Here is a 25,642-nt window from a genome sequence, read left to right on the forward strand (position 1 = left end):
AAAAAAAAATGGTTCGTAATTTTACGTTACCTGAAGAACATATTATTGAGTATTTGGATCACCCTCAATTAGTAAGTGTTTTTTTTTTAATTCATGATAAATAAATATATTTATTTTTATTTTATTTGATTTTATTTGGACTATTTTATTGTTATTTTTATTATTATTATCGGTATTGTTATTACTGATAGTTGCAATATTATTATTATTATTGTTATTACTATTATTATTTATATTAGTAGTAGTAATAATAATAATAAGACTAGTTATTATGGTGGTTATAGTGCTCCGGGTATGAGTAGTTCCGGTTATGTCGACGCTGGTGGTGCCAGCATGCCAGATGTCGGTGTTGGTGACGCCAGTATATCTCAAGGTCATCGGTATAATTTACGGACACAGATTGCGCCCCCAGACAAATACACCCCATCGCAGTATGCGAAGAAGGCGCCCAGGAAGTAGGTTGTTGCTTTTTAGTTCAGTCTGTTTCAATTTATGTAGATCGTATAGTATGTTTAGATATTTCTATTAGTCATTGTATCTATTACTATGTACTTAGATTTGTATAGTATATTTTTGTTTCAGTTACGTGTGTTGCACAATTTAACTACATTCGTAGTTATTATTTAATGCATATATAAATAAAATGCACAAAGACATAAATAAAAGGCACAAAAACATAAAAAAGCTTACACACTAGTTGGAACTAAGTAATGAAGGCACAAAAAAAGTTTCATGGAAAGTTAAATAGGTCATAAAAAGTTACATACAAAGTTACTGACTAGTTTAAACTGCGTTAACATGCAAAAGGCTTAATCACGATTGACCCCCGGCAGAGCTTGGACCTGCGCGCTGTGGACATCGGCTCCGGCTATGTCCCTCCTTACCACATGTAGTGCACCGCCGAGGACCACGCATGTCCCGCGAATCCATCTCATTCAAGTAGCGGGTTGATTTGGGTCTTCCTTTGGTTGCGCGCCTCAATGTCCAGTTCGCGATCACCTTCGCTCCTTCATACGGAGCCCACGTAGACGGGTCACCCATCGGGACAAACTCGCCTCTATAGACCTTGCAAATTTCGGACATCTTGTACACGTCATGCACATATACTTGCCAATCAAGACGCTGGTTAGCGCAACATGCAAGGACGTGGCGACATGGAAGTCGCTCGACTTGGAAATGGCCACAGTCGCAGTGTCGTTGTGCGAGATTAACAGTGTAAATGGAACCATCTGCCATTTCACGAACCTCAAACACCTCGTTGCGCCTGTCGAACCGATTGACCACAATGCTTCCTGCACGTCGAAAATTTTCTTCTACTCTTTTGGTGGCAAATTCTGAGTACGTGAATCCAGTGCGGACACGCTCATGAGCCTCGGCGCTCTTCCGAGTGAACAACTCGTTTAGCCGATAGAAAGTAGACCTAACAATCGCAGTCACGGGAAGGTTGCGTGCACCCTTCAGGACAGAATTTATGCACTCTACCAAGTTTGTCGTCATATGTCCCCAACGATGACCCCCGTCGAATGCCAACACCCATCTCTCAACACCGATCTCATCACACCATTGCGTGTACACCTCACCCCGCTCTTGAAGCCTTTGGTAGTTCTTGTTGTACTCCTGTTCCGTCCTCGAATATCCTGTTATACAAACCATTTAATTATAAGCAAATGCCACAAATTTATTGTGAATAGAATCATATCAGCAAAATCAAATACCTGTGTTAACCACAAGTTTATGCAAATACGGAGCCTTAAACCTCCTTAAGAAGTTGGACCCGATGTGCCTGATGCAGAACATGTGCCACGCTCTTGGTGGTGACCATGCACCGTTACTGCGAGCTATTGCTGCGTCAATGGAGTTATGGCGGTCAGAAATAATGCCGACGCCATCAATGGTAACAACATATCTCCGCAAGTTGGTTAGGAAAAACTCCCACGCGTCTGCCGTCTCACCCTCGACTATTGCAAATGCAACAGGTACAATGTTTTGATTCCCATCTTGTGCAACGGCAACTAGAAGTGCACCTTTATATTTTCCATACAGGTGTGTGCCATCAACCTGCACCAGTGGCTTGCAATGTCGGAAGGCTACTATACATGGATAGAAACTCCAAAAAACGCGATGCAAAACTCTTACACCTTGAACCTCCTCACTCTCACGGTAAACGGGGAGCGTCTTTATCTGGACACGAGACCTCGGCATCTTTGCAGTCATTGCTTTCAACCATACAGGCAGAGTCTGGTAAGAAACTTCCCAATCACCGAAAACTTTTGCGACGGATTTCTGCTTTGCCAACCAAGCCTTGCGGTAACTAACAGTGTAGTTGAACCTGGATTGAACTTCTGCAATAATAGACTTCACCTTTATCGACGGGTCTGATTCGACCAACGGCCTAATGGCATCTGCAATTGTGTCTGAGTCCAACTTGGCATGATCTTGTGAGATCGTGCCCATGGTGCACGTGTGTTTGCCATTGTATCTCCTGATCTCCCAACAAGCTTTCTTTCGAATCAAGCTAGCTCGGATAAGCCAGTCGCACCCGGCACCATAACCCTTGCATTTCGCATAGAATGTCTGCGGCTCAGACTCATACACAGTGTAATCAACTCCTCTAGAGATAGTGTAGCTTTTGATTGTAGATATCACCGACTCTCTAGAGCCAAATTCCATTCCGACACTAAACTCACCATCTTCCGCCGCAACGTTGCCTTCACCTACAACATGCGCACCACCGTTACATAGACAAGGCAAATAAAATGCACACTAATGGTAACTTGAATTAATAATCATAACATACCGTTATTTGCATACTCAGGAAATTCCGGGGCATGCATGGCTTCAAGATCCAGAGTCCGCATAAAAGATGGAACACCAAACGGCTGCCGGCTTACAATCGAGGCCGCTTCATTCTGCATCACCGGATTGCCTGCCAAGTCTCCGTCATCGTTTTCGTCATCAACTTCATAGTTGGCTTCGAACTCCTCTTCACTATCGTTGTTATCTTCTTCCCAATCTAGGTCCCTGCACTCATCAACATCGACCTCCTCGCCGGCCACGTCCAGGCTCGAATGTTGTTCGAACTCAACGTACAGCTCTATCATCGGCACGTGAAATCGGGTTTGTTGATAAATACAGAACATTTGCTGCATGCTGGCGTCATCCGTGATGGGCATTATTTGAAACTGTATCAGCCCACCAAATACTTGTACAGGATTCCTGTATAAAATATTGCTCACCCTTTTCGAAATGTGATTTTGTATGTTATCACAAAGACCATTTTGTAACTCTACAAAACTCATCGGGCACGGTATAACAAATGACAACGGACATTGACAAAGAAAACTCACTCCTTCGTGTGTATTTGGTATAATATCACCGTTATAATACACTCGCAAATTTGCAGTACCTTCCATAACTCGATTTTTTTTACACCAAAAAAATTCAGCACTGTTACATATATGAAAGCAAGAAGAAAAGGAGGAGTAGAAGTGGAATGAAGTATTTTGAATGAATCTTGCTTCGTATTTATAGGCTGGGTTCCTGCTTAAAATATATTTTTTTTTAACAAACGGATCCTGCGTTTTTGGCTTTTCAGAAAAAAATTTCTGACGCACAAAAAACGCAACTTGCGTTTTATTTGTTCGAAAAAAAAGCCTGCAAAACTAAAAAAACGCAAGCTGCGTTTTATTATTTCAAAAAATAAATATAACGTACTGCCCTCATAAAACGCAAGTTGCGTTTGAGCTCAATCAAAATTTAAAAAAAATTTGAAAACCATTAAAACAATAAAACGCAAGCTGCGTTTATCTAAATTGCTGAACAAAAAAAAAGGAAAAAAAAATAAAGATAAAACGTAGCTTACGTTTTTTCTCTGACACCATACCAGTATAATTTCTTTCCACTCTTCCATTTCATTGAACATCACGTTACTTGTTTCCATATTGGAAAAAATCAGCCTTTATTATAAGATGAATTATGTTCACATTTTTTATTTAGATGTTCAGATTTTGAATCTTTGGTCATCTAGACAGTGATACCTTTAGAATATCTATTATCCTCTAAACTAATTTTTGCAAGGCAATATTCTTTCCTATAATCCGGATGTACAAGCAGATTCAGTGATAGGATGATTTTAGTCTGGTACGACGTCAAAGGTTTATGATTCTCGTAGTGGTTACTTGTGGCTTAGTAAGAAGAAGTTTGATTGGGAGGACCAGGAGAATTGACTTTGGTTTTGGCGTTAGTTTGTTCTGAAAAAACATAAATTCTTAGCCTGATTTTGTCTTAAGGAGGCTCTGTCTACTGCTGCTTTTTGTTTCAAGAGGGGCATCTCACCAACGGACAGCTGTCCACAATATTTTTCTGATCAGGAATCAGTTGTTCATTGTATTTGGAATTGTCTAAAAGCTCAACTAATTTAGCAGGCTTTGAAAATTTTGTATCAACATCTGAATTTTTTTTTTTAGCTTATCAACATCTGAATTTAATGAATTGATTCTTGCTTCATAGCAAAAAGTGCCTTTTTAGATTCTTTTCTAGTCTATGATGGATTTGGCATTCCAGGAATAATGAGATTTTTTATCCACACGAGTCTTGACCTCTGAATAAGGTGACTAGTAGTATGGCTTTGGTTTTGGAAAAGGAGTTTCAGAATATTTTTGAGTTGTAACGAGTTTTTATTCCCTCTATTATTAGTGGCTCATAGATTCCTCCTTTGGTGGGTACTTTTAAGATTAATTGTGATGCAAGTTATCCTGGTATTAATGATCGTGTTAGTTTTGCCTGTGTTAGCATAGATTGAAATAGAAGTTAGCAACGCGACTGTTTGGGAACAATTGAGAGTCGTAATATTCTTTAAAGAGAGTTGTTTGTTATTTGGAGAAGATATTTTTTAGTTTAAAATTTAGGACAAAGAGATATTATTTATGAAACAGATTATGTGAATGTCTTTACTCTTGTTAATAATTTTCAGAATAATTCTAGTTATATTGATTTTTTTGTACTGAAAATCTGGAACATTATATTTTAGAAATAACGTATTAATCTTTGATTGATCTTAAAAGATGTCAATAAAATAGCAAATATCATGGTAAAAATGATGATAAGGACTGATACTTATCAAGTGAAGTTCGTTGCCTTAAAAAAATTTTTAAAGTAACACTTAGTGAGATTGTCTTGCTTCTTAAGTAATTTTTTATTTTTTATTTTCTCTTATTCGTTGTTACTTTTCAATAAAAAAAAAAAAAACTCTATATTGATTACAAAGAGATAATTTATCTTCCATTAGCCAATAGCCATGCTATGGTAATATAAGGGGAAAAGACAGAAGTAGAACTTGTAAACCTCGCAATGCAATGATATGATGAGATAACTATGTTAGTTTATTGGAGAAATAATTTCTTTCCTTCCTTTTTTTTTTTTATAGGATGTTAAATCAAAGCATTAGTAAATAGAATTACTGAAACATATTTTAAACACTCGAAGACAAAATAAAATCAAATAATTTAAAATTTTAAAAATTTTCAAAAAAATATATATATATATTATCCAATAAATAATTTAAATACAAAATTAAAGATAGAGCTGTCAAAATTTAAGTTGATATGCGTTTTTAAAGAGCCAAATAATATCAACTTATTCTGGTTCAATAAATGTATTGGTCTTCCCCCTCCCCCTCTTATAATTTGTTTAAAAACTTTACTTAAGAATAAATACTAGATAATTTTAATATTTCACGTAGATATTTATACACAAGTTTCATAATTTACTTGTGCATTTCACATATACAAAACTAACTAACATCTAAGAGTGTAATTAACAAATTACAATAATTACAAGAATAATGTAAATATAACTCATTAACTTCCATTGGGGATTTGGATTGTTAAAGTAGCTAGTATAATCATTTTCTAATTTAGTATGTCTACTATTGCTAATAGAGTTAATTACCAATTATGTCCCCGAAATTATAAAACGCTAACAATAATAACTCTAATATTTGTTAAAGACAATTATATTCTTAAAAATTCTAAAAATGCAACAAATCTGCCCAACCGTGAAGTGAGCTCTTCTCCGTTAAACGGAGCTTGGTAATGTGACAAACAGAATTTCAACGTGGCATCCTCATAAGGTCTTCTGTCCCATTTCTCCTTTATATGGAATGTGAGAGAATGTTTTACCCCATTCATCACAAACATAAATCTTAACTACTATCATGTATGGTGGAAGCAGAGGCATGTCCAATAATAATTGAAGGACACAGTCAGTGGAAAATAGTAACTTTGAAGGGCTCGATGAACACGGGAGCAAGCCATATGACGGGACATGCTTCTGCCGTCTTCAGGTGGTGGCGTTGAAGTCGAAGACGAGGAGAAACCCAGGGAGATGATTTTTCAGGTGTCCTCTGTGGAAGGTATGTATGAATTTTCTGGTGAATCTGTCCCCATTCCCTATTGAGAGTTGAGCTTGATGAATGGCTTTTGTGCTGGGCAGACGAAGAACACTGGGTGTCGTTATTTTTAGTGGATGGACGAAACCAACGAGAAATCTGTTGGGCTGGAGGAAATCTCGAATAATGGAACACTAGTATGCAATAAATGTGGAGTCTTGAAAGGGAGATTTACCAGTCTTGAGACAGAGACCATACACAGAGATGGAAAGATGATGAGGGAGCACATGAAGAGAGTTGAATTGTTTCTATGCATCATTCTGTGTGGAATTGTACTGAGTTTGATTTTGAGTGTGATTTGTTTGGTTAGATAGGAGAAGGGATGCATGGAGGACAGTTTATAATAATGGATGTTATGTGTTATTGTCTTGTGGAATTTATGTTGATATTATTGTAGCTATTTTTGTTGCTTGTTAATGAATTAGATTTGTGTGTTACACTCAATTGAATACTGATAAGAACATGAATGGAGTGAATACAAATAAATAAAAATGGGCAACTCATATATGTTAACTAATTTGAGATGGGTTTAAGAAATGAAACACTGCCAAAGGAACACGAATAATACCAAAATATTTGGTTTGCATAACATTTAGCATTAACACATATTGTTCCAACCAAAATACTGAATACTCGCTAATTAGTCTTAATATCAAACACCAAAAGACTTAAATTGTGCAGCAAATGCCAATAACCATGAATGCTAATATCAACATATAACTAAAAAAGTAGAAAAAGTATTACAACTAAACTTCAACTTATAACCCAAAAGAAGAACTAATCAAAGATCCAAGTCTCCTTCAACCAGACTGATTTGGCATGAACTTAGAGAACCTAGAAGTTGTTGCTTTACTAGCTCCATTCATGGTTTCATTTGACACCACTGGAGTCCTTGTGGTGTTTGCAACTCCTAAACCAGGGATAACAGTTGAAGTAGGTCCAATGGACCGTATTTGTGGGGGGCCTAAATGGTGGGTTGGGCCTTGGAGTGGCTGTTGGACTTGGAGCTATGGGCCTTGTAGTGGCTGCTGGACTTGGAACTGTGGGCCTTGGAGTGGCTGCTGGACTTGGAGCTGATGGGGGCCTCATAATAGGCATCTTTACCCTGATTCCTTCCCTTCTAGAAGAAGCAGCAGCGGCAGCAGCAGTATTGGAAGGAGTTTTAGGAGTTGATGTAGCACCTTTCCTAAATCTGGTTGCTCTCCTCCCAAGGTTGGTACTAGGAGCTCTCCTTCCAGCAGACTGACTTGTTGAACCAGATATGTTGAGATTGGCCTACAAAAAAATAACTATAAGTTCCACTTGTCAAGTTACTACCTCAGTATTGATTGATATATGTACTACCTCTTCATCAGCTTCAGAATGTGGGTGGCCTTGTGTGAGCTCCTCTTCAACTGCATCCATGGTCTTCTCCCAAAACCTCTCCTGCTCTGAGTCTGACATGTCCTCTAAATTCATATGTGGCAAATTTTCTTGAGTTGCTGGAGGTGCTTGCTGTGCGTTTGCATCTTTCTTAGATGCCACATGGGTCTTCTTATCAGGACAGGTTTTGGAGTTGTGCCCAACCTACGAAGACAACATCATTCCAACCATCAATATATGACAATACTCAACAGCAAGATTGATAGAACAAGTTAGATTTTTTTTTTTTTTACCTTTTTGCAATATTTACAACTTGTTTTACCATAACTCCTCTTAAGTTTGTACTGGCTACCACTCTGGCTCTCTGATTCATGTCGAGCTCTTTTTTTGTAGGTCTTCCTATTGGCCTCTTATAAGGTGGAGGAAGACATGGCAGTCCCTCTGTATCAGCCCAATACTCCTGACTAGGGAATGCGTTGATATGAAATTAGTAAGTTCTGTTATATGTCTCCATAGTCAGCCAATGGTGAGCATAATCTTCTGGCCTTTAATTTTTTCTTTGAATTGCAGCAACTCCATGACAGCACGGCAGGCCTGTCAGTTGCCACTTTCTACAGGTGCAAGTCCTTTCTTGAGTGTTGACCCGAAGTGTGCGACCATGCCTACTTACTTCAAACACATTGTGGTCATCATCTCCCACCCACTGAGCTTCCCAATAATTTTCTTCCTTCTTTTCTTTCTCCAATCTGCTCGTCTGGATAAGAGCCAACTTGCCCGTGTAGGCCATTAGTGCATCTTTGTGAAATGTCATAGTTTTCGTCAGGTAATATCTAATATCCTCCAGCATGGTAATGATGCTCTTGCCTCTTAGTCCTACCATTGGTGCATTAAGTGATTCCGCATTATTATTTGTTATGTTATCTACTTTTGGCCAGGTAGAGAATCTTGACCTTGACCAAGTTTCTTGCTCATATGCAGACAAGTATTTCCAGGCAGATGTATTAATCCTCTTTATTGCAGTCATACCTTCATTAAATTCCTGATCAGTCAACGCTCTTGCACATTGAAACAGCAATTGTTTAAGTTCCAGATCTTTCCAACGCTTGTTGAAATTCCTCCACATATGCATAGTACAAAACATGTGATTAACCCCTGGCATAACTTCTTGCAGAGCAGGAATTAGGCCCTGTCATTAAGTAAGTTAGACATTATATACCATAGCTTGAGTAATTAGTTGAATAAAGTAATTGAATACACAGATTGAAAACTAACCTTCTGCTTATCTGACATGAAGTGCCAATCAAATTGCCGATGGTCCCCGATATCTGCCAACAAATATTCAAGGAATTCTTTCCAGTTTTTTTTTTTTTTGTTTCTGCATTAACTACTCCATATGCAACTGGGAATAGATGATTGTTGGCATCTTGAGCAACGGCAGTCAGCAGCTACCCTCCAAAATAACCCTTTAAAAATACTCCATCAAGATATATGAAAGACCTACATCCTTGCTTGAATCCCCTTTTGCAGGCATCTAGACAGATGTAAAGACTTCTAAACTTAGGCAACCCTTCCGGTTGTGGGGTTGTGCCCATATGGCAACTGGATCCTGGGTTGGCCTTACGGAGCTCATTCAAATAAGTCCTCAACATCAAATACTGTTCCCTTTCTGTGCCCTCAATGACATCCTTAGCCTTTTTCATTGCCCTAAACATCATCCTCTCTCCAACACATATATCGAACTCCACCTTGAACATATCTCTAGCCTCTTTCTGGGACAAATTGGGACAGATCCTAATCTTGCTAATCAACTCCTCAAAAACCCATTTACAAGTGACTGACCTACTTCTATTACTCCTAGGACATGTGTGCTCATCAACCAGTATTTTTATTTGGTAACTAGGTGGCTGGTTTCTCCTTGCACATTAAACCTCCCATGGACATGTTTCGTTGTAACAGATGACCCTGCACCTATGTGGTTCAACCTTCAGAAAAAATGCCTCTCTGCCCATTTGAATACTGTACTTCCGGACTACATCCTTAAACTGCTGCATCGTCCCAAATTCCATACCTAACTCCAGTCTAATTTTGCCAAACTTTGTATCAGGATTGTGCTGAGAGAATACTGGATTTTCATCCTCAGAATCAGAACCAGGCAGGGTCTGCAACTCCTCAGACTGGTACTGATATTCAGTTGGCCCAGCATCAGGGTCATTTTGGTTAGAAACAACCACTCTTGGAGCCTGATTCTCCTCCCTGGGAGGCAGGATCTTCTGACCTGATGGAGGAGGTCTTGGATGATGCCTCCGACCTTGTGACGCATTCATATGATTAGGTAAGTGTATAACAAACAACTTTTGGCAATTAAAATAGAATGCCAACAGTAAGCAATTTTCATCCTAGGCTCTACAATTCATTAACAATACAATTGTGAATAATTTCATGTTTTAAGCTACAAAAATATACAACACATGTACTAACCTGGTTGTTCGTCACCATTGTTCTGTGCATCAGGTTGCGCTCTACCAGATGGTTGGGGCCTTCCATGTTTCTTCCTGCGCTTTCTTCCCCGGCCATCAGCTTCCTGACACTGAGATTGCCCCTATTCGCCTTCAACATGTGTCTCATGGTTATTTCCTAAATTGGGTTCCTCATTTTCAACAGTTACAGCGTGACTTTCAATGGGTACGTTATCAATACCTACGTCATCTTTCTCCAATTGATCATTCCCCCTTTACTCAACACTGATTCACCCTCCTGTTGCTGTTGCTCCTCATACTGTGGGGGATCATCTTGATGAGTTTCTTGAATTTCTGAAATAGTTCCATCTACTACTATATCATCTGGTCCTCCATGTTCATCATGCTGTGGGAGATCCTGGTCATGATTTTGCTGGTCTTCTGAAGGAGGTCCCTCAACTTCATCAACTAACTCTGGATCGGCGTCAACAGGATGCTCAAAATACAAGTGGACCCTGTTTTCATTCTTCAGTACAGCATCACACAATTTAACCACATCGGCATCCCTTCTCAGCACCAGTAGCCCGTTAGCTAAATCCATCTCCGACTCCAACCAATAAACTTCATTATACCTAGTATAACCTAAATCCAGAAACAAACCCTCAACAAGGAACAGATTACATGTATCAACATGCACCATGTTTATGACACTCACTAAACCATCGTTATACCTCACCACACCATCCACATCCTTCTCTAACCAACCCCGATGGTGATATACAAACGTGATATGAGTTGCCATCTAACAAAAAACATCAAATAAGTAACAATCAGATAAATCAACACATCAAGACAACCATCAAAAAAAATTTTCACTTCATCACAAACAATATGCAAACCCCAACGAACTGATAACAAGAAGAACGGAAACAATGAATGCTTACTGAAACCTTCGTTGTTCAATGGAGATTTCTTCACCTAGTATCAATGACAAACGTGAAATTCCATGTGATGTTAACAATTTCAAGACGCGAATGCAGAGATACACAAGACGAAGAGAAACATAGACCAACACTAAGAAACTCTTCAGTTTCCCGCATCCTAAATGGTCATAGTTAAATGGAGTGTTTCATTTAAGGTTAGCCTGGTCATTTACTAGGAATTGAACAATTAAGGTTTCATGAATTAAGGGTAAACATGAAACGGGACGGAAAGCCTTACGAGGATGCCACGTTGAAATTTCGTATACCACATCACCAAGCTCCATTTAACGGAGAAGGGCTCACTTCACGGTTGGACAGATCTGTTGCGTTTTTAGAATTTTCAAAGGTATAATTGTCTTTAACAAATATTAGGATTATTATTGTCAGCGTTTTACAATTTCAGAGGCATAATTAATAATTTACTCATTGCTAATATAAATTATGTGTTTATTGTTTTTTTAACTGTTTATAAACTAAAAGGTAGTCAACGAATTAATTTTTATTTGTTCGACTCGAATAATCTACTTAATTTATAAATTATCCGAGTCAAGTCAAAACGATCTACTCTTAAATTAGTCATATTTTTATTGGATAAATTTATCTATTTTCCTTTGCAAGATATAATTTGTTTTAATAACTCTAATTAAATTAAATTCAAATTATATTATTATTGGAATTTTGCATCTTGTTAAAGTTATCTACGGTCAAAAAATTTATTCAATAAACATATTACAAAAATATTAAAAACTAAAAATATTTTGCTTTTCAATAAAGACACAGGTTAGGGAAATTTTTTTTTTTATTATCGTTGTTATTATGATTTTTTTTTATTTGTTTTATGAAAATGATTGAGTAGCTATTATGGCTCTTCTCCTCTCAAATAGTGTGTGTGTGTAATTATGAAATGGTTTTGTATGTCGTAACTCGTTTCTTCGTACCATCGCCACCACCAACAAAAAACTTACCCTTAACAATCAATCCCATTCTCTCTGTCCCTTTCTTCTTAATTCTCTCTCTTTTCCCCTTCTCTGCTTTCTCCTTCTTCTTCTTTCTACTTCTAGGGTTTCGCTCTTCATTCTTCATCCTCGGCCTTCTCTACACCCTCTTTCAATATTCGTCAAAGGTGACATTTTTCGATCTTCTTTCTCTTTCTTTCCTCATTTTCCAACACCCCGTTTACTCAATTTTCTTCCTTTTCCCCTTCCCTTTCGTTATCTTTTCCTTCTTCCTTTTACTTTTACTTTTAATTCATTTTTGCAAATTATACCTTTTTTCTGTTATTTTTGACGGATTTTGACACCCATTTGCTTGAATTCCACGCCCCATTACTCAATTTCTTTGATTTTATCAGGTTTTGCTTCCTTGTAAGTTATTCAATCATTTCTTCGTTTTTGGTGATAGTATGAAATGATTCTCCTGATTAGTGCGAATTTCTCAGCCAGTTGTTGTTCCCCATTTCTGTGTTATATGTCTCAGGATTAAGGAGAGTAAAAGTTTCCCTTTTTCTTGGTTGAGGTTGTGAATTTCATGTTAATTTTTGTGGCAAGCTTTCATGAGCAGAAACAAATTAGACCCAGAAGAAATAGTCCGGGAAATAAGTTTTGTCATTGTCGTTATTTTTCTCCCTTGAATAATATAATTATTTGGATGTTTTTCTGATTCATTCTGAAGTTAACAATGCTGACTGTTGAGAATTGTCCTTTGTGTGCCATTTCAGTTTTTCAGGTTTGAAAATTGAAAGGATAGCTTGTTGACTTCTTGTTGGTTCACTCGCTTGTGCACCTCCTATCTTGTCCATGATGGAGTACTCTGTGGATTTTCTCAGTTACCTTGATTTGGACACTTCCCTCAAGATACTGATGTGTCTCGATGATCCCACTGACCTTGTTCGCGTGAGCTGTGTCTCACGGTCTTGGAGACACTATGGTGAGTTATACATGTTCAAAGTGTGCTTTTTGTTCTTCAATTGATGCCTCAATTTCATGAGAAGTGGAAAGTTAGTTGCTTGAGAGATATATATAATACATCTATGAAATTCACATTATTTTTTTTGGCATTTGATTGTTTGTCATCCCAAATTATGATATCTGCTCTGTTATATTTGTTCTAGAAGTGTCCAACCTAATATTGATTCCTAACCTTTGCACTTTTGAAGCTACATTGACCTATTCTGATAGAAATATTTTTGGAAACTTGTATCTTCTCCATTTCCTTTTCTTGTAATTTAGTTTTCCACATTTTGGAAAGACATTCCACAAGTATATATACAAACACTAAATGGTATTTTGGAGAATGATGGAGTTTAGTTTCCTGCTGCTAAATCAATCTCATCCTTGTGTATCTATTTTCTTCCCCCTTATTGTAAAGATTACATCATTTTTGGATTATGTTTATAATTTACATCATTACTTCATTTTTAGGTCATGGATAGTAATTTTGAAAGAGAGGCCAAACTACAGCTATACAAACACTTATTTGTTTATATATTATTGCCTTTGATCTAGTATTGCTTAATTTTTGAAATGGTGCAGGAATTTTGTGTAAGCACTTAACATGGTTTCCTTTCAACTTGAAAAGAGGTTAACTTAGAAGATTAATTATGACAAGAATAAAGTAGATATATACTAGTGATATGCTCTTTGTTGGGCACAAGTTCTTACTGGAATCTTTGTCAACATAGAGTGAAGTGCTGGGATCCCCTTTCTTATGAACCCCTTAGAGATATACTCACTTTCCTTTTAGGCTCCTTTAAGTTATTTGGGTTAACGATAACGATATTATAAATATCTTGAAGGACTGAAGTAAAATTTACACCTCCAGCTGTAACTGCTTGGACTAAAATTTGCTTGCACTTGCTGCATACTTTGTTTAATTTAGGAGGATATTTATTCATTGTTTTAGCTATCAGTCCTTTGTTATGTTAATGTTATATGAAAGGTATTTAATTGAATTTCTTGATTCATCATTAAAGAGCATTATTGTCACATTTGAGATTCTCATTGTCAATGGATAAAATTCATTTAAATATTCAATGCACTGGTTAATTAACCACTTATATTATTATTTGCAGTTATTGAAAATGGTCTCTGTAAGCAGCTATGCATGAGAATGTTTCCTCAATTATCTAGATTTGAGCGTGTTGTTGAACTGAATCAACATGGAGCGAAGGATCATGCAGAGGTTGGATCTAGCAGCTCTATGGAATGGCTAGCTCTAGAGAGAGAACATAGAGTCTATGCCTACTTAGCTAGAGCTTCAACAGAATACGTTGGCACGAACTGCATTGCTAGGACAATTGGTGCATCTAGCACTGATAATTTCCCTCAAGAGAGCATTGATAACACTTTAGAGCCGCGAGACAACATCTCTGGGAGATATTCATATTGGTCAAGTAGTGGACAAAGTAATCCTGGGGTGCCTGAGACACTGACATATGAGTTGCTCTCTCAAATTTGTGTCATTTCCGAAATTAATATACAGCCTTTCCAAGGTTGGCGCTCCTTGAAGTTTTCAAAACTATGTGTTTGGTCCATTTACTTAATTTCAATGTGCCCCTTTACTCACAAGATTATTTATGATTTCGCAGCTCACTTTCAGATAGGTTCACCTATATATTCGGCAAAATCTGTTCGATTTAAAATGGGTCATTGTAAATCATCGTTGGATGCTTCAACTGATGATAACTTCGTATGGACCTACACATCACCTGTGTTTCCAATGAGTCAGGTATGTAACTTCAGTTCTTGAATCTTAGCTAGTTTCCATATAAAGTAAATTGGACAATGAGATTATGTGTGTAAGACTCTAAGACTAAGAATCATTTGATTCGGGATTTGCCCTGAGGATAACTGTTAATGTCATTGAGCAATGAGCATAAGTTTCTCAAGGCTGAGTGAGTTCCAGCTAGAGCTGCTATGTGATTTCCCCCTACCAAAACAATCATAACTTTGTACTTGTAGCCCTTTTCGTAGGTTGTGGACCTTGTGTGACACCTCATTCGTCTTTCTGCAAATGAGCTTGCTAAGTGCTGTCAGCGTTCAACTTTAGTTCTGATGGACTTCTAAATCATATTAGTCTTGTGTAACGTGTCATATAAATAATCTTCTATGAACTGTTAGATGCACAGTTACGGAAGTGTACTTTAGAAAGAATTGAGTGGGAGAAAAGTGGGTTAGCCACAGGAAGAGCTAGCCTAGTTGCTTTTCACCCCCTCTTTTTCCCTAGTTACTATTCCTTTCCCAGTTTTCTTAAGATTTTAATACTAACTTTCTATAATTGAATTCTAATAGAAGTTTTAGCACATGCCCTTATTCATAACAGTTTCTCTTTCTTGTGAACAGGAAAACCGGTTACAGAAGTTCAAGCTTCCGGAACCTGTGCTTTGTATTGGTGGTATCTTGCAGATTGAGCTTTTGGGAAGGGTACAGAGGCAAGAAATGGATGGTCTACTATATATTTGGTGCGATCCTTAAACTATTACATTTTCTCTTTTATCTCTTCGATATCTACTGTTGCACATTTGACTTCCTAGTGGAACATTTTTTACTCCGAAGTTGGAATTATCATAATCATAGCATATGCATACTTAATGCTATTCTTGTTATATACTCTCTCTGTTTTGAAAGAAGTGTCGCGCGTTTTGGGTTCATTGAAAAGTTAACGAGTCCAGATAAGCTAGATACTTTAACTTTTCAATGAACCTAATAAGTGAAAGCGACACTTATTTTAAAACGAGGGAGTAGCAACTAGCATAACCGTTAAATAGTTTTTATGGTTGTGTAAACTTCCTAACTTGAAGTAAACAATGTGATTGCAGTGTTTCTTATGTTCAAGTTGTGGGGTGCTCGTTATCTCCAGCATTCAATGTTGAAATACTGGATCCCTCTGGAAGGTTCTTGTTGAAAAGCGACCACCTGGCTAGGGGTCAAACCCTGATGGCGTTTGAGAATGAGCCAGCGGGAATGTACGACAACTTCATGGTGAGGGGACTGCGAGATTTCCCACAGATTGTGACTATACTGCGCGGACATATGGGAGGGGTGGTTGTGGAAGATGATTGGGATGGAGATGAATATGAAGTTGATGACATTGAAGAAGAATATGCACTTTGATCCTCCTTGGAACAAATACTCCTATTCTTTCTTCTTCTTCTTCTTCTTTTGTGTCTAACAATCCCCTGCCATAACAAATAAGGAGATGTGCAAAGAATCATATTATAGGTGAAGATTGAAGAATGATTATGGTGGCATGGAAAACCCCTTTTTATTTTCCACTGTTTCCCTTTTGTGTAATATTTTATGCTCTGACTTGAGAAGCTACAGGTTTATGTCTTTGCTTAAACTAATTTTATTACAGAATTTTCTTTGTAGATATAGTGGTGGGAGTGGTACAAGTTTATAGTACTTCTCTCTGGTTTAAAAATCTTTCCAAATCTTATGAAAGTCAATGTTACATTAGTTGATCAAATCCAAAGACGAGTTTGATGGAACAAAATCTGTATTGCCTTTTAAAAGTGAAAAAACACTTCTTCTGAAGAGATTGATAAAAAGAAAAAAGTGATGATCTTATCATTATTAACTTTACAACTTCCATTTTAAATTTACGGTTTTGCTACATATTTAAGTATATTTGTTAATAACTAAGTTGGTTCAAATCCAATATAAAAAACTCACAAGTATGTGAGTCACACTTTTTCTTTGTGGTTTTTTTTATTGTTGTTCTTTTATTTTTGGTAGTGTTGTTGCTTTTTTATCTTTTCTTCCCCTTCTTTCTAGTAATTTTGTTGCATTATGTATTTCTTCTTCGTCTTTGTTTATTTATTTATTTATTTTTATCTTGTTTTTATTCTTGTTGAGAGGATAAAATAAGAAGAATTATAAGAAAGTGAAACCTAAAGTAGAAGATGAACAAGAAAAGATGATAACGATGATGATAATGAAAAAGAGGAGGAGGAATTTTGAGTTATGCAGAATTTATCAGAAAGTTGCATTGAAACTTTTTAACTGTTACACAAGAAGTTTCTTAATTTTGACACTGAAATTTTTTAACCGTGGCACAGGTTCTTGTTAAGAGGGTGAAACAAGAATTATAAGAATTTGAAACAAGAAGATAATGATGATGATGAAAAATGAGGAGAAGAGGAAGGAGAGTTTTGAATTGTGTAAAATTTATTAGAAATTTTTTTAACTGTGACATAGGTTCTTATTAGGAGGGTGAAACATGAATTATAAGAATGCGAAAGAAGAAGAAATGCCGAATTTATCAGAAAAATAGCATTGAAATTTTTAATTCTTATATAAAAAATTTCTTAATTTTGACACATAAATTTCTTAACCATGACATAAAAATTTTGTAACCATGTTATTTCTAACTAAATGATGTACTTTTCTTATCATTGACCTAATTGGGTAATATTGAGTTCATATATACGAAGTTTAGCTATTTCTGTGTCATTTATAACAAATTGATATATTTTTTTGTTTTAAAATATGTTTGAATGTATTTTGTTGGTTGAGTGAGTTAAGGTTTTGGATTTGTGATTCTTTAAAGATTTTTTGTGTCATTTTCTATATTATTTCTAACTAAATGATGTGTTTTGTTATCACTGAATTGATTGTATGGTATTAAACTAATATACAAGAGATTTAGTCATTTTTTGTGCCATTTGTAATAATTAGATGTTTTCTTTTGAATCTAAAATACATTTAAATATATTTGATGTGTCATTCACCAAAAATTCTGGTGTCATTCATAAAAAATTTTCGTATCATTTACAATTAAATGATGTATTTTTGTTATCATTATATTAATTATGTGATATTTAATTAAGAAGAAGAAGATGCTAATGATGATGATGAGACTTTTTTATACAAATAAATATATAAAAATGATTATTTTTCTAAATACGCACGAAGAAAAATGGTCACCAAAATGCGTAGAACTATTGTGGTTTACGAAATGGAAATGCACACGAATTCTCTCGTGCTGCCGCGATATAGGTAATAGACGGCTGACACTTTTGTGCACGTAAAATGGAGCTGTTGGTCATTTTTCACCTGGCGAATAGTAATATTAACAGTGGTGAATAATAATAATAATAATAATAATAATAATAATAATAATAATAATAATATTATGGGTAATCATATTTTTGCACATTTAATTAAAAAGGTCAATATATTTTGTAGTGATATTTTATTTTATTATAATTTAAATATTATTATTATTATTATTATTATTATTATTATTATTATTATTATTATTTATCATTATCCATTTTATATGTGCCAAATGAGAAATGACTAATGACTCTATTTTACTTATGTCACAGCGTCAGCGTCAGCTCTCCATTACATATTTTGTTGATATTATAAAAAAATTGATGTATATTTTCATTTAGTGAAATGGCTTTGTCTATTTTGCTGACCATTTTTTTAAAAGTATTTAGAAAAATAATTATTTTTATATATTTATTTGTATAAAAAAGTCATGATGACGGTGATGATAATAAATGAGAAAGAGAGAAAAAAAATCAAATGAGAAAAGAGGAAGAAAGTGGAGAAAGAGAAAGTGATAGTGACGATGATGCGAAAGAGAAAGATAAGAAAAAAATGAAGAGAAGAAAAAAAAAAGCACTAGTATAAGTAAAAAGAAGAAAAAAAAGTGCATATGAAAAAAAAAATATGCACACATTAAGTGATGAAATATATTATAACAATTTGGTTGGATTTGATTAAATATTTTAGTTACTGTAGAGCTTTTTTTTAAAATTTATGCTATTATACTCGTACTTAATATTATTAAATGATTAAAGATTAAATATTACATTGAATTAATTGCTATTGTTTAATGTTAATATTAAGAGAATGTATGGTTGAGAGGCGAAAAGTCTTATGAAAAATTTATGTAATGGCCAAATATATAAAGTATTTATTTTCAAGAAATTAATATGTTTTAAGAATATTTATAATAATTAAAATTTTATAAAAAAATTTTAAACAAAAAATGCAACACAATTTTTTTAATAATTAAATCTTATCCATCCGTTATATCTCGTACCAACTAACGTTTTAAATCGACAACGTGCTAAATAAAACAGAAAAATAAGGGATTTTTATCTTTCAAGTGAAGAAAAGAAGAAAAGAAAGAAGGTGGTTATAGTCCACTTTCAAATACACTAAATTATTATCCGCTCAAGCAAGCTAGCCACACTATACAGCGAAACGAAACAACATTCACTCTATAAAAGAGAGGAACAAACCAAAAAGAAGGTACGCTGTTCACTCTAAATTGCATTATTCTCATCTTCTATTCTTATTGACTTAAGCGTCAGAGTGCCTTTGTAGGTGGTTGCCGCCGTCGTTTCTTTTGAAGTCGACATATACCTCATCCGTCTCAAGCAAAAGCAAGCTCAATTCGTGAACAGAATGAGTTATATCTCAAACCCGGTTTACCATACTGGAACATTTGACGCTCATTATGGGATCTATTTTACTTAACCCCACTATCACCTTCTTTCTATTCGATATTTATCCTCTTTTGCAGGTTGAAGTCAATGGCGGAAGAACCGAACAATCCTCACCCTTCTCCTCCTACTGAAGCTGAGTTATTGGCCATCAACGAGTCCCTGTAAGTAGAAAATCAACAAATGACCAACTTATTGAATCAAAGATAAAACAATCGAAATAAGAGCGAAGAGCACAAAAATTTTGAAAACAAAGATGATGAAGACGACCACACATCAGAGGCTAAACTCATGGTGATTATCACCCCATGGCCACCGATGAAAGGACCAATCCATTTTCAAAAGACATTATGAACTTTTAGATGCCCAAAAATTTTACTGTGCCAACAACGCTGAAACCTTATGAAGGATTCGACGATCCTGACGTACATATCACTAAGTTTCATATAATGATGATCATGAATGGTGTATCTGATAGTATTATTTTTAAAAATTAATAAAAATAAAATAATATATTTTCTTTAATATTTTCATCTTTTCAATTTTTATTTTCTATGTACCTACACTTAGACCCATTGAGGAAAAAAAAAGATAGCTACTTTGCGATAACGGATATTTCGTGGAAAAAATAACAAAGCTCCAAATTTAAGGAATGGAAGTGACCAGGAGTGACAACGGGTAAGATTGAGTGCGGGACGGGTTTGAACGTGAGTTGAGTTTCAACTTTACTCGATCAATCCGTACCCTATATCTGATGTTATGAATATATTATAGGTGGATGTTGAATTAAGGACCTCTCACTTAGTGCAAAGAATCTTTATCATTGAGGCAAGATTATCAATTAATAACATAACCCTTTTATTTATATAAAACCCAATTTTATTTGTGATATATAAATACAATATTATATCACATTTTATTTGTGTTTGTGTTATTAATTTAAACAAATCCTTTTATGTAGAATTAAATATTTGATGGTTATGTCATTTATAGTACGATTGTATTGTTTGTATTAAATTATTAATTTGCATGCTCATTAGGTTATATAATAATATTGCATACCCGTGGATTAATCATAAATAGGGTTAGGGTTAATTTGTTCTCAATTTGCGGGTAAGATATAGTTGGAATTTTAATAACAAATTCAATTCGTAAATAAATAAAGTTAGAATTGAGGTCAAACTTTACCCTATCCATTATCTATCACTCTTAGAAGTGACGTAGAAAAACAATATAGCTGATTAATTAGACACGTTTATTTTACAACTTTTTTAAGAAAAAAAAAAAAAAAAAGAGAATTCTAGCATTCAAAAATGTAAATCTTCTTTATTTTTTAAACTTGTAAGATATTACTTGTCCATTATAAAGAGGAATCCATCAAACAAAACTCCCTTTATTTTTATGTGATTTTATTATTAACGTAGAAATCAGCATCTATCTTTTTCACATGGAAACTATATATATATATCAGTGTGATACGTAATTTCTTATGATAAAAAAAATTAATGTAGAAATGAACTTATTAGCATTAATGTATATCTTTGAAAGACTACGTTAATGAAACAATTGTGGGAAGAATTCCAAACAGGGATTTTTTTTTCTACTATTTATTAAGCAAAATAGAACAGTGACAATTGATAACAATATAGGCACTATAATTATGGTGACATATCTAAAGACCTTAACAGGTCACAAGTTGGTCCATGCTCACACCAACCACCATCATTTTCTAATAATTTCACATATTATTATTATTTAACAACAACGAAGCATGGTGATGACAGCCCTCTAGTCTGTTCTTCCACATTCATGATGATTTTGACTTCGCCGCGGCGGCCGGAAGCAGCTGCATTGCACAAACCACAAGTCCTTGTCAGTAAAAGGAAAAAGGACCATGATTGTTCAATGATGTTAGGTGGAAACAAACAAATTTCTACGAGTTTCTCTTGTGAATTGATCTCATTTCCTATCCAAATTTGTCAACACATCTGTTTGGTTTTTATCAAATTTCCAACAAATTCAGAACCAGTCTGGTTTATGTTTTCAGATTATTTTGAAGGAAGAAGTGAAAAATAGAATCCAGGAATTTGTTGTATTGTCACTGATTTCTTCAAGAAATTATGAAAACAGAAATCAAAGAGTAAGTGTTGTAACTATGCTGGCATGCACCTGATAGCAAGAGATTAGAGATGTAACAAATCCAAATGCGCCGGTAACGCGAGGAGTGACTTTCTTGGGTGCCAATTGTAGCAGTCCAACAGCCACCACAATATCCATGCCTGCTTTGATGAGTGCTAGAGTCCTCTCATTCGAGGCCTTTAATTTGGCGCGGTATTGCTCATTCTGTACACAAGGTAACAATCATAGTCCCGAGTTAGCAAGAACAAAGGCAAATGTGTAAAAAAAGGAAAGAATAAAGAACTTATAAACAAGCCGAAGAACAGACTTCATATTTATTACTGCCCTTGAGTTGTTTCTCCAACTTCTTCATCGATCCAGAGAGTCGTCCAAGTTCCCCAAGCTGATCAAATGAGTAAATATTATGCGGCCATAATTGATAAACTCGTGTAAGAATCCATGAAAAAGGCAGGTAAACCACAAACCTCAACTAGGGTGGTACACGCCGAGGAGCCAAGCCAACAGTAGAGAGATATCCGGCCGATTAGCTCAGTTCGTTCTTTATTCTGTAGTTAGACAAAAATATTCTTACATACTGAAAATTATAGAAACAAACAACTGGATGCTAAAGAAAATATTTTTTCTTACCTGGTAGATGCCGGATCTACCGAGCCACACAAATTGATCAAGAAACAAGAAAGTGGAGAGTAATGCATTCTTTGACTGAGACAACCATAAAACTATGTTAGTAAAGTAAATGAAGGTTGGAAATTTTGGAAATTTTCTTAGAAATGTCATACCTTTCCCAATAGAATTAGGGGTAAGGGAGTACCCTGAGGTGTTGGACTTATCAGACCGTGCAGGTCGTTGACAAACTGCATATAGAAGAATGAAAGTATAAGAGTGATGTTAATTACATGGGTTCATCAATTCGCAACATTTTCCCATGTCGATCATTCCATTGTTATAACAAGATAATAATACTATACAATAAAAATGCCTTCACCAAGAAAATAAACAAACAAAATAATGTACAAATCAACCAAAGGTGATATATATATATATATATATATAAACTGTTGGAGAGAAAACAAAAAAGAGAGAATTGAATGCATGAAATAGCATTAGTTTTTTAGAAGGCAAGCGAAAAAGTAACCCAACCTTGAAGAGACGGAAAACCTTCCTAGCCAAGCTGGTTTGTTTGTCTACATTCTGGGCGGTGCCAGGTTCCCCATTACTCAAAAACTTGGAACCATATTGTATTGCCCTGCATATCTTGTCTCTTGCTTCAGCCTTGTTCAAGTACAAAACTAGAAGAGCGAGTTCCGCCCTAGTTGCATCCAATGTACTCATCTTCTATGTTTATGACCGCTGCATGATCAGAGAAAGGAGAAGGGTAAGCCAAGAGCAATAATGCTGTTAGAAATTATGCGTGGCATGGAAATTGTTGCCACCAAGTGTGTAGCATTGGAACCATATAGAGTCTTCGGAAAACTAACATGGTTCTTGTTATCTATATCTAAGTACTCAAGCATTCAAGATCAACCTAATTAAAACTAAGAACTTAAACTATTCAGCCACACATTGTTGTTACTCAGGCTTCTCTTTTATTTCTCCCCTACAAATTCAACATTTATGATATTAAAGGGGAAGTAAGAAGAGATTTAGATCTACAAAATCTTACTTTAGCAATGTGTATGAAGACCTTCTTTAAAGGACAAGGTGCCACATAAAGTTTTCAAGCACTTAACTAATCAACTAGACAGGGCTGTGATTTAAGCATATCATTAATAAGTGCAAAATATTATGGATTTTCAACTATGCCGATGATCTTTTTAGGAATAACGTCGTAGCACATCTGTCTACCTATCCAAGTGGATCGTATTTCTGCCTCTTGTAAGAGAAATCATCCTTCGGATAACTTCATTTGTGTGAATGATAAAACACAAACAAAACACTATTGAGTTTCTATCCTTGCTTCCAATTCTAGCCTGTTTGGGGGGGGATATATGCTTCATACACTATTATATCAACAACACTCAGGTCGAAGGTGTTAAAAAGGGGCGAAATTTGTGTACGTTCCGATTTTTGGCTACTTGATCCACAAACATTTAGCATCCTCTCCAATTTGCAAGACTTTATTCAACATAACAGCATAGGAGACATTAATTTGGTTAGGCAAAGGTTAAAAGTTAAAACAAAGTTTTGACGAAGGGAATCAGAAAATCATGCTTCAGCATTGTTGCGCATATTCAGGTCAATGAGATGATAGAACATGGCAATTAAAACTCCCTCAAAGATTAATCATGTTCATATGCCATCTTGCCCCAAAGCACAAACAGATTAAAGGGCACAACGAACACTTCATTCTATCTCCCCACAGTGTAATATTTCAAATAAGAAAAAAGCTTTGATTTTAGTAAGTAGGATTAAATTTAGATTTTTTCCAAACAAGCATTTTTCATGCTAAAAAAAGGCTACTTAAAAAAAGTTAAAAATTGATTACAAGCTAGTTAGCAACCAAATTAAATTAATCAAATCACAAAATCACGCAGGTATGCCATGATTAACACATGGTAAAAGATGAAACAAGATGGCAACATCAACATCTTCCATTTCTCACATCCTCTCTACACTTTTACCAGCAAATAATAATGATAACAATAACAACAAAATTATTATTAATAAAAAATCAATCCATAAAATTCCAACTACCCAATTTCATAACCTCAATTCAAAGTCAAACTAGCTTACAAATTAACAAAAAAGAATCAAACTTTGCAAAGCCCACCTCCAAAGCTTGCACCTTTTGCACCTCAAACTGCAAACCCCATAGGATGAACCAACTGGGTATGAATCCTACTCTATTTTCTTAAATAAAAATTAAGGGGAAAAAAAAAAGTAACAAAGAAGAAAAAGATAGTCAATAGAGAGAGAAAGAGAGAGAGAGAGAGAGAGAGAGAGAGTACCAAAAGAAAGAGAATTCTTGCTGGATAATTATGAGAATCAGAATAATAGTTGAAGTGTGTGAAGAGGCTCTTTTAGCTCTTTGGGGATAAAAGGGTGGTGTGTTTTGGCGATAAGGGCGTGTTTGGTTCTCCCTCTTCTAAAACAAACAAACAAAAATTGTGATTTGTGTGTTCTGAAATAAGGATGAAACTGCGTCGTTTTGGGTCGCAAGTTGTAACACGCACTTCAAGACTCTCCAAGATGGTGATGATGAATTTGATCTAATCTTTATGTTCCACCAAAAAAGGTGGTATATTCGTTTAAATAAAAGAAAGTGATTGAACTTGTACCAATAAAATAGATAATATTCATTTATCGTAATAAAATCAGTTGGTAGTAAAATTATTACTTAATAATTCGAATTATTTTAAAGGTGATTTAGTAAAACTTGTGTTTGTGCTTATAATTTGTTTTGTATTTGGTAAATTTTTTAAAAAAATTTGTGTTTATTTTTTACTTTTGAAAAATTAAAAGTGTTTTTGAAAGTATTTATAAAAATATTTTTAATGTTAAAAATTTAATATAATTTTGCATATTGAAAATATTTATATTTATGTTTTTTATTTATTATATTTATGTTTATTAAAATTATTTTAAATATTAAAAATAATTTTATCAAAGACAATAATAATATTATTGTAACTGAAAACTTTAATAAAAAGAATTTAATAAATATGGCACTAAAGAAAATGTCATCACCCTACCATACATTAAATAAAGCACCAAAACACGAACCAAGTCATAAAGGTGGTTTCACAAAAATTAATTTGAATTGATTTAATGATTAATTCATTAATTATTT

The 25,642-nt window shown here is 35.0% G+C and overlaps 3 protein-coding genes and 1 pseudogene across 5 annotated transcripts; 1 reads left to right on the top strand and 3 right to left on the bottom strand.

Annotated features, from left to right (window-relative positions):
• Positions 1–813: 813 nt before the first annotated feature.
• LOC148569231 (uncharacterized) lies at positions 814–3,413 on the bottom strand. Its single transcript, XM_088484954.1, has 3 exons — positions 2,798–3,413; positions 1,716–2,714; positions 814–1,637 (listed from the first exon to the last, which is right to left on the bottom strand). The coding sequence occupies exons 1-3, from the start codon at positions 3,411–3,413 to the stop codon at positions 814–816; spliced, it is 2,439 nt and encodes an 812-aa protein (XP_088341080.1).
• Positions 3,414–9,255: 5,842 nt separating this feature from the next.
• On the bottom strand, positions 9,256–10,435 carry LOC148569232 (uncharacterized; annotated as a pseudogene).
• Positions 10,436–12,082: 1,647 nt separating this feature from the next.
• On the top strand, positions 12,083–16,670 carry LOC107634946 (F-box protein At4g00755). The gene is made up of 6 exons (XM_016338272.3): positions 12,083–12,372; positions 12,967–13,175; positions 14,320–14,739; positions 14,836–14,975; positions 15,590–15,708; positions 16,066–16,670. The coding sequence occupies exons 2-6, from the start codon at positions 13,046–13,048 to the stop codon at positions 16,358–16,360; spliced, it is 1,104 nt and encodes a 367-aa protein (XP_016193758.1). The 5' UTR covers positions 12,083–12,372; positions 12,967–13,045; the 3' UTR covers positions 16,361–16,670.
• Positions 16,671–21,282: 4,612 nt separating this feature from the next.
• Positions 21,283–25,058, bottom strand: LOC107634947 (peroxisomal membrane protein 11D). 3 transcript variants are annotated; one of them, XM_016338274.3, is made up of 9 exons: positions 24,801–24,905; positions 24,623–24,702; positions 22,993–23,202; positions 22,632–22,706; positions 22,480–22,554; positions 22,317–22,397; positions 22,160–22,234; positions 21,883–22,056; positions 21,283–21,559 (listed from the first exon to the last, which is right to left on the bottom strand). In XM_016338274.3, the coding sequence occupies exons 3-9, from the start codon at positions 23,182–23,184 to the stop codon at positions 21,521–21,523; spliced, it is 711 nt and encodes a 236-aa protein (XP_016193760.1). In that variant the 5' UTR covers positions 23,185–23,202; positions 24,623–24,702; positions 24,801–24,905; the 3' UTR covers positions 21,283–21,520. The 3 variants fall into 3 exon arrangements, with proteins under 3 accessions (XP_016193760.1, XP_088339307.1, XP_020977376.1); XM_088483181.1 differs by having other exon boundaries at positions 24,586–24,702; positions 24,801–24,856; XM_021121717.2 differs by lacking the exon at positions 24,623–24,702 and having other exon boundaries at positions 24,801–25,058.
• Positions 25,059–25,642: the final 584 nt, after the last annotated feature.

The sequence above is a fragment of the Arachis ipaensis genome, chromosome B4 (assembly GCF_059453495.1).
Source record: "Arachis ipaensis isolate K30076 ecotype BB chromosome B4, ASM5945349v1, whole genome shotgun sequence".
Classification (NCBI taxonomy): domain Eukaryota; kingdom Viridiplantae; phylum Streptophyta; class Magnoliopsida; order Fabales; family Fabaceae; genus Arachis; species Arachis ipaensis.

Bases quoted from the DNA above. Each gene is read 5' to 3' on its own strand.
- LOC107634946 (XM_016338272.3), top strand. From the start codon at position 13,046: ATGATGGAGTACTCTGTGGATTTTCTCAGTTACCTTGATTTGGACACT. The intron at 14,740-14,835 runs GTTGGCGCTCCT...ATGATTTCGCAG, and splicing joins TAATATACAGCCTTTCCAAG to CTCACTTTCAGATAGGTTCA. The intron at 14,976-15,589 runs GTATGTAACTTC...TCTTGTGAACAG, and splicing joins CTGTGTTTCCAATGAGTCAG to GAAAACCGGTTACAGAAGTT.
- LOC107634947 (XM_021121717.2), bottom strand. From the start codon at position 23,184: ATGAGTACATTGGATGCAACTAGGGCGGAACTCGCTCTTCTAGTTTTG. The intron at 22,707-22,992 runs GTTGGGTTACTT...TTCTATATGCAG, and splicing joins AGGTTTTCCGTCTCTTCAAG to TTTGTCAACGACCTGCACGG. The intron at 21,560-21,882 runs GTGCATGCCAGC...TGTGCAATGCAG, and splicing joins CTCTAATCTCTTGCTATCAG to CTGCTTCCGGCCGCCGCGGC.
- LOC148569231 (XM_088484954.1), bottom strand. From the start codon at position 3,413: ATGGAAGGTACTGCAAATTTGCGAGTGTATTATAACGGTGATATTATA. The intron at 2,715-2,797 runs GTATGTTATGAT...CGCATGTTGTAG, and splicing joins TCCTGAGTATGCAAATAACG to GTGAAGGCAACGTTGCGGCG. The intron at 1,638-1,715 runs GTATTTGATTTT...TTTGTATAACAG, and splicing joins TAAACTTGTGGTTAACACAG to GATATTCGAGGACGGAACAG.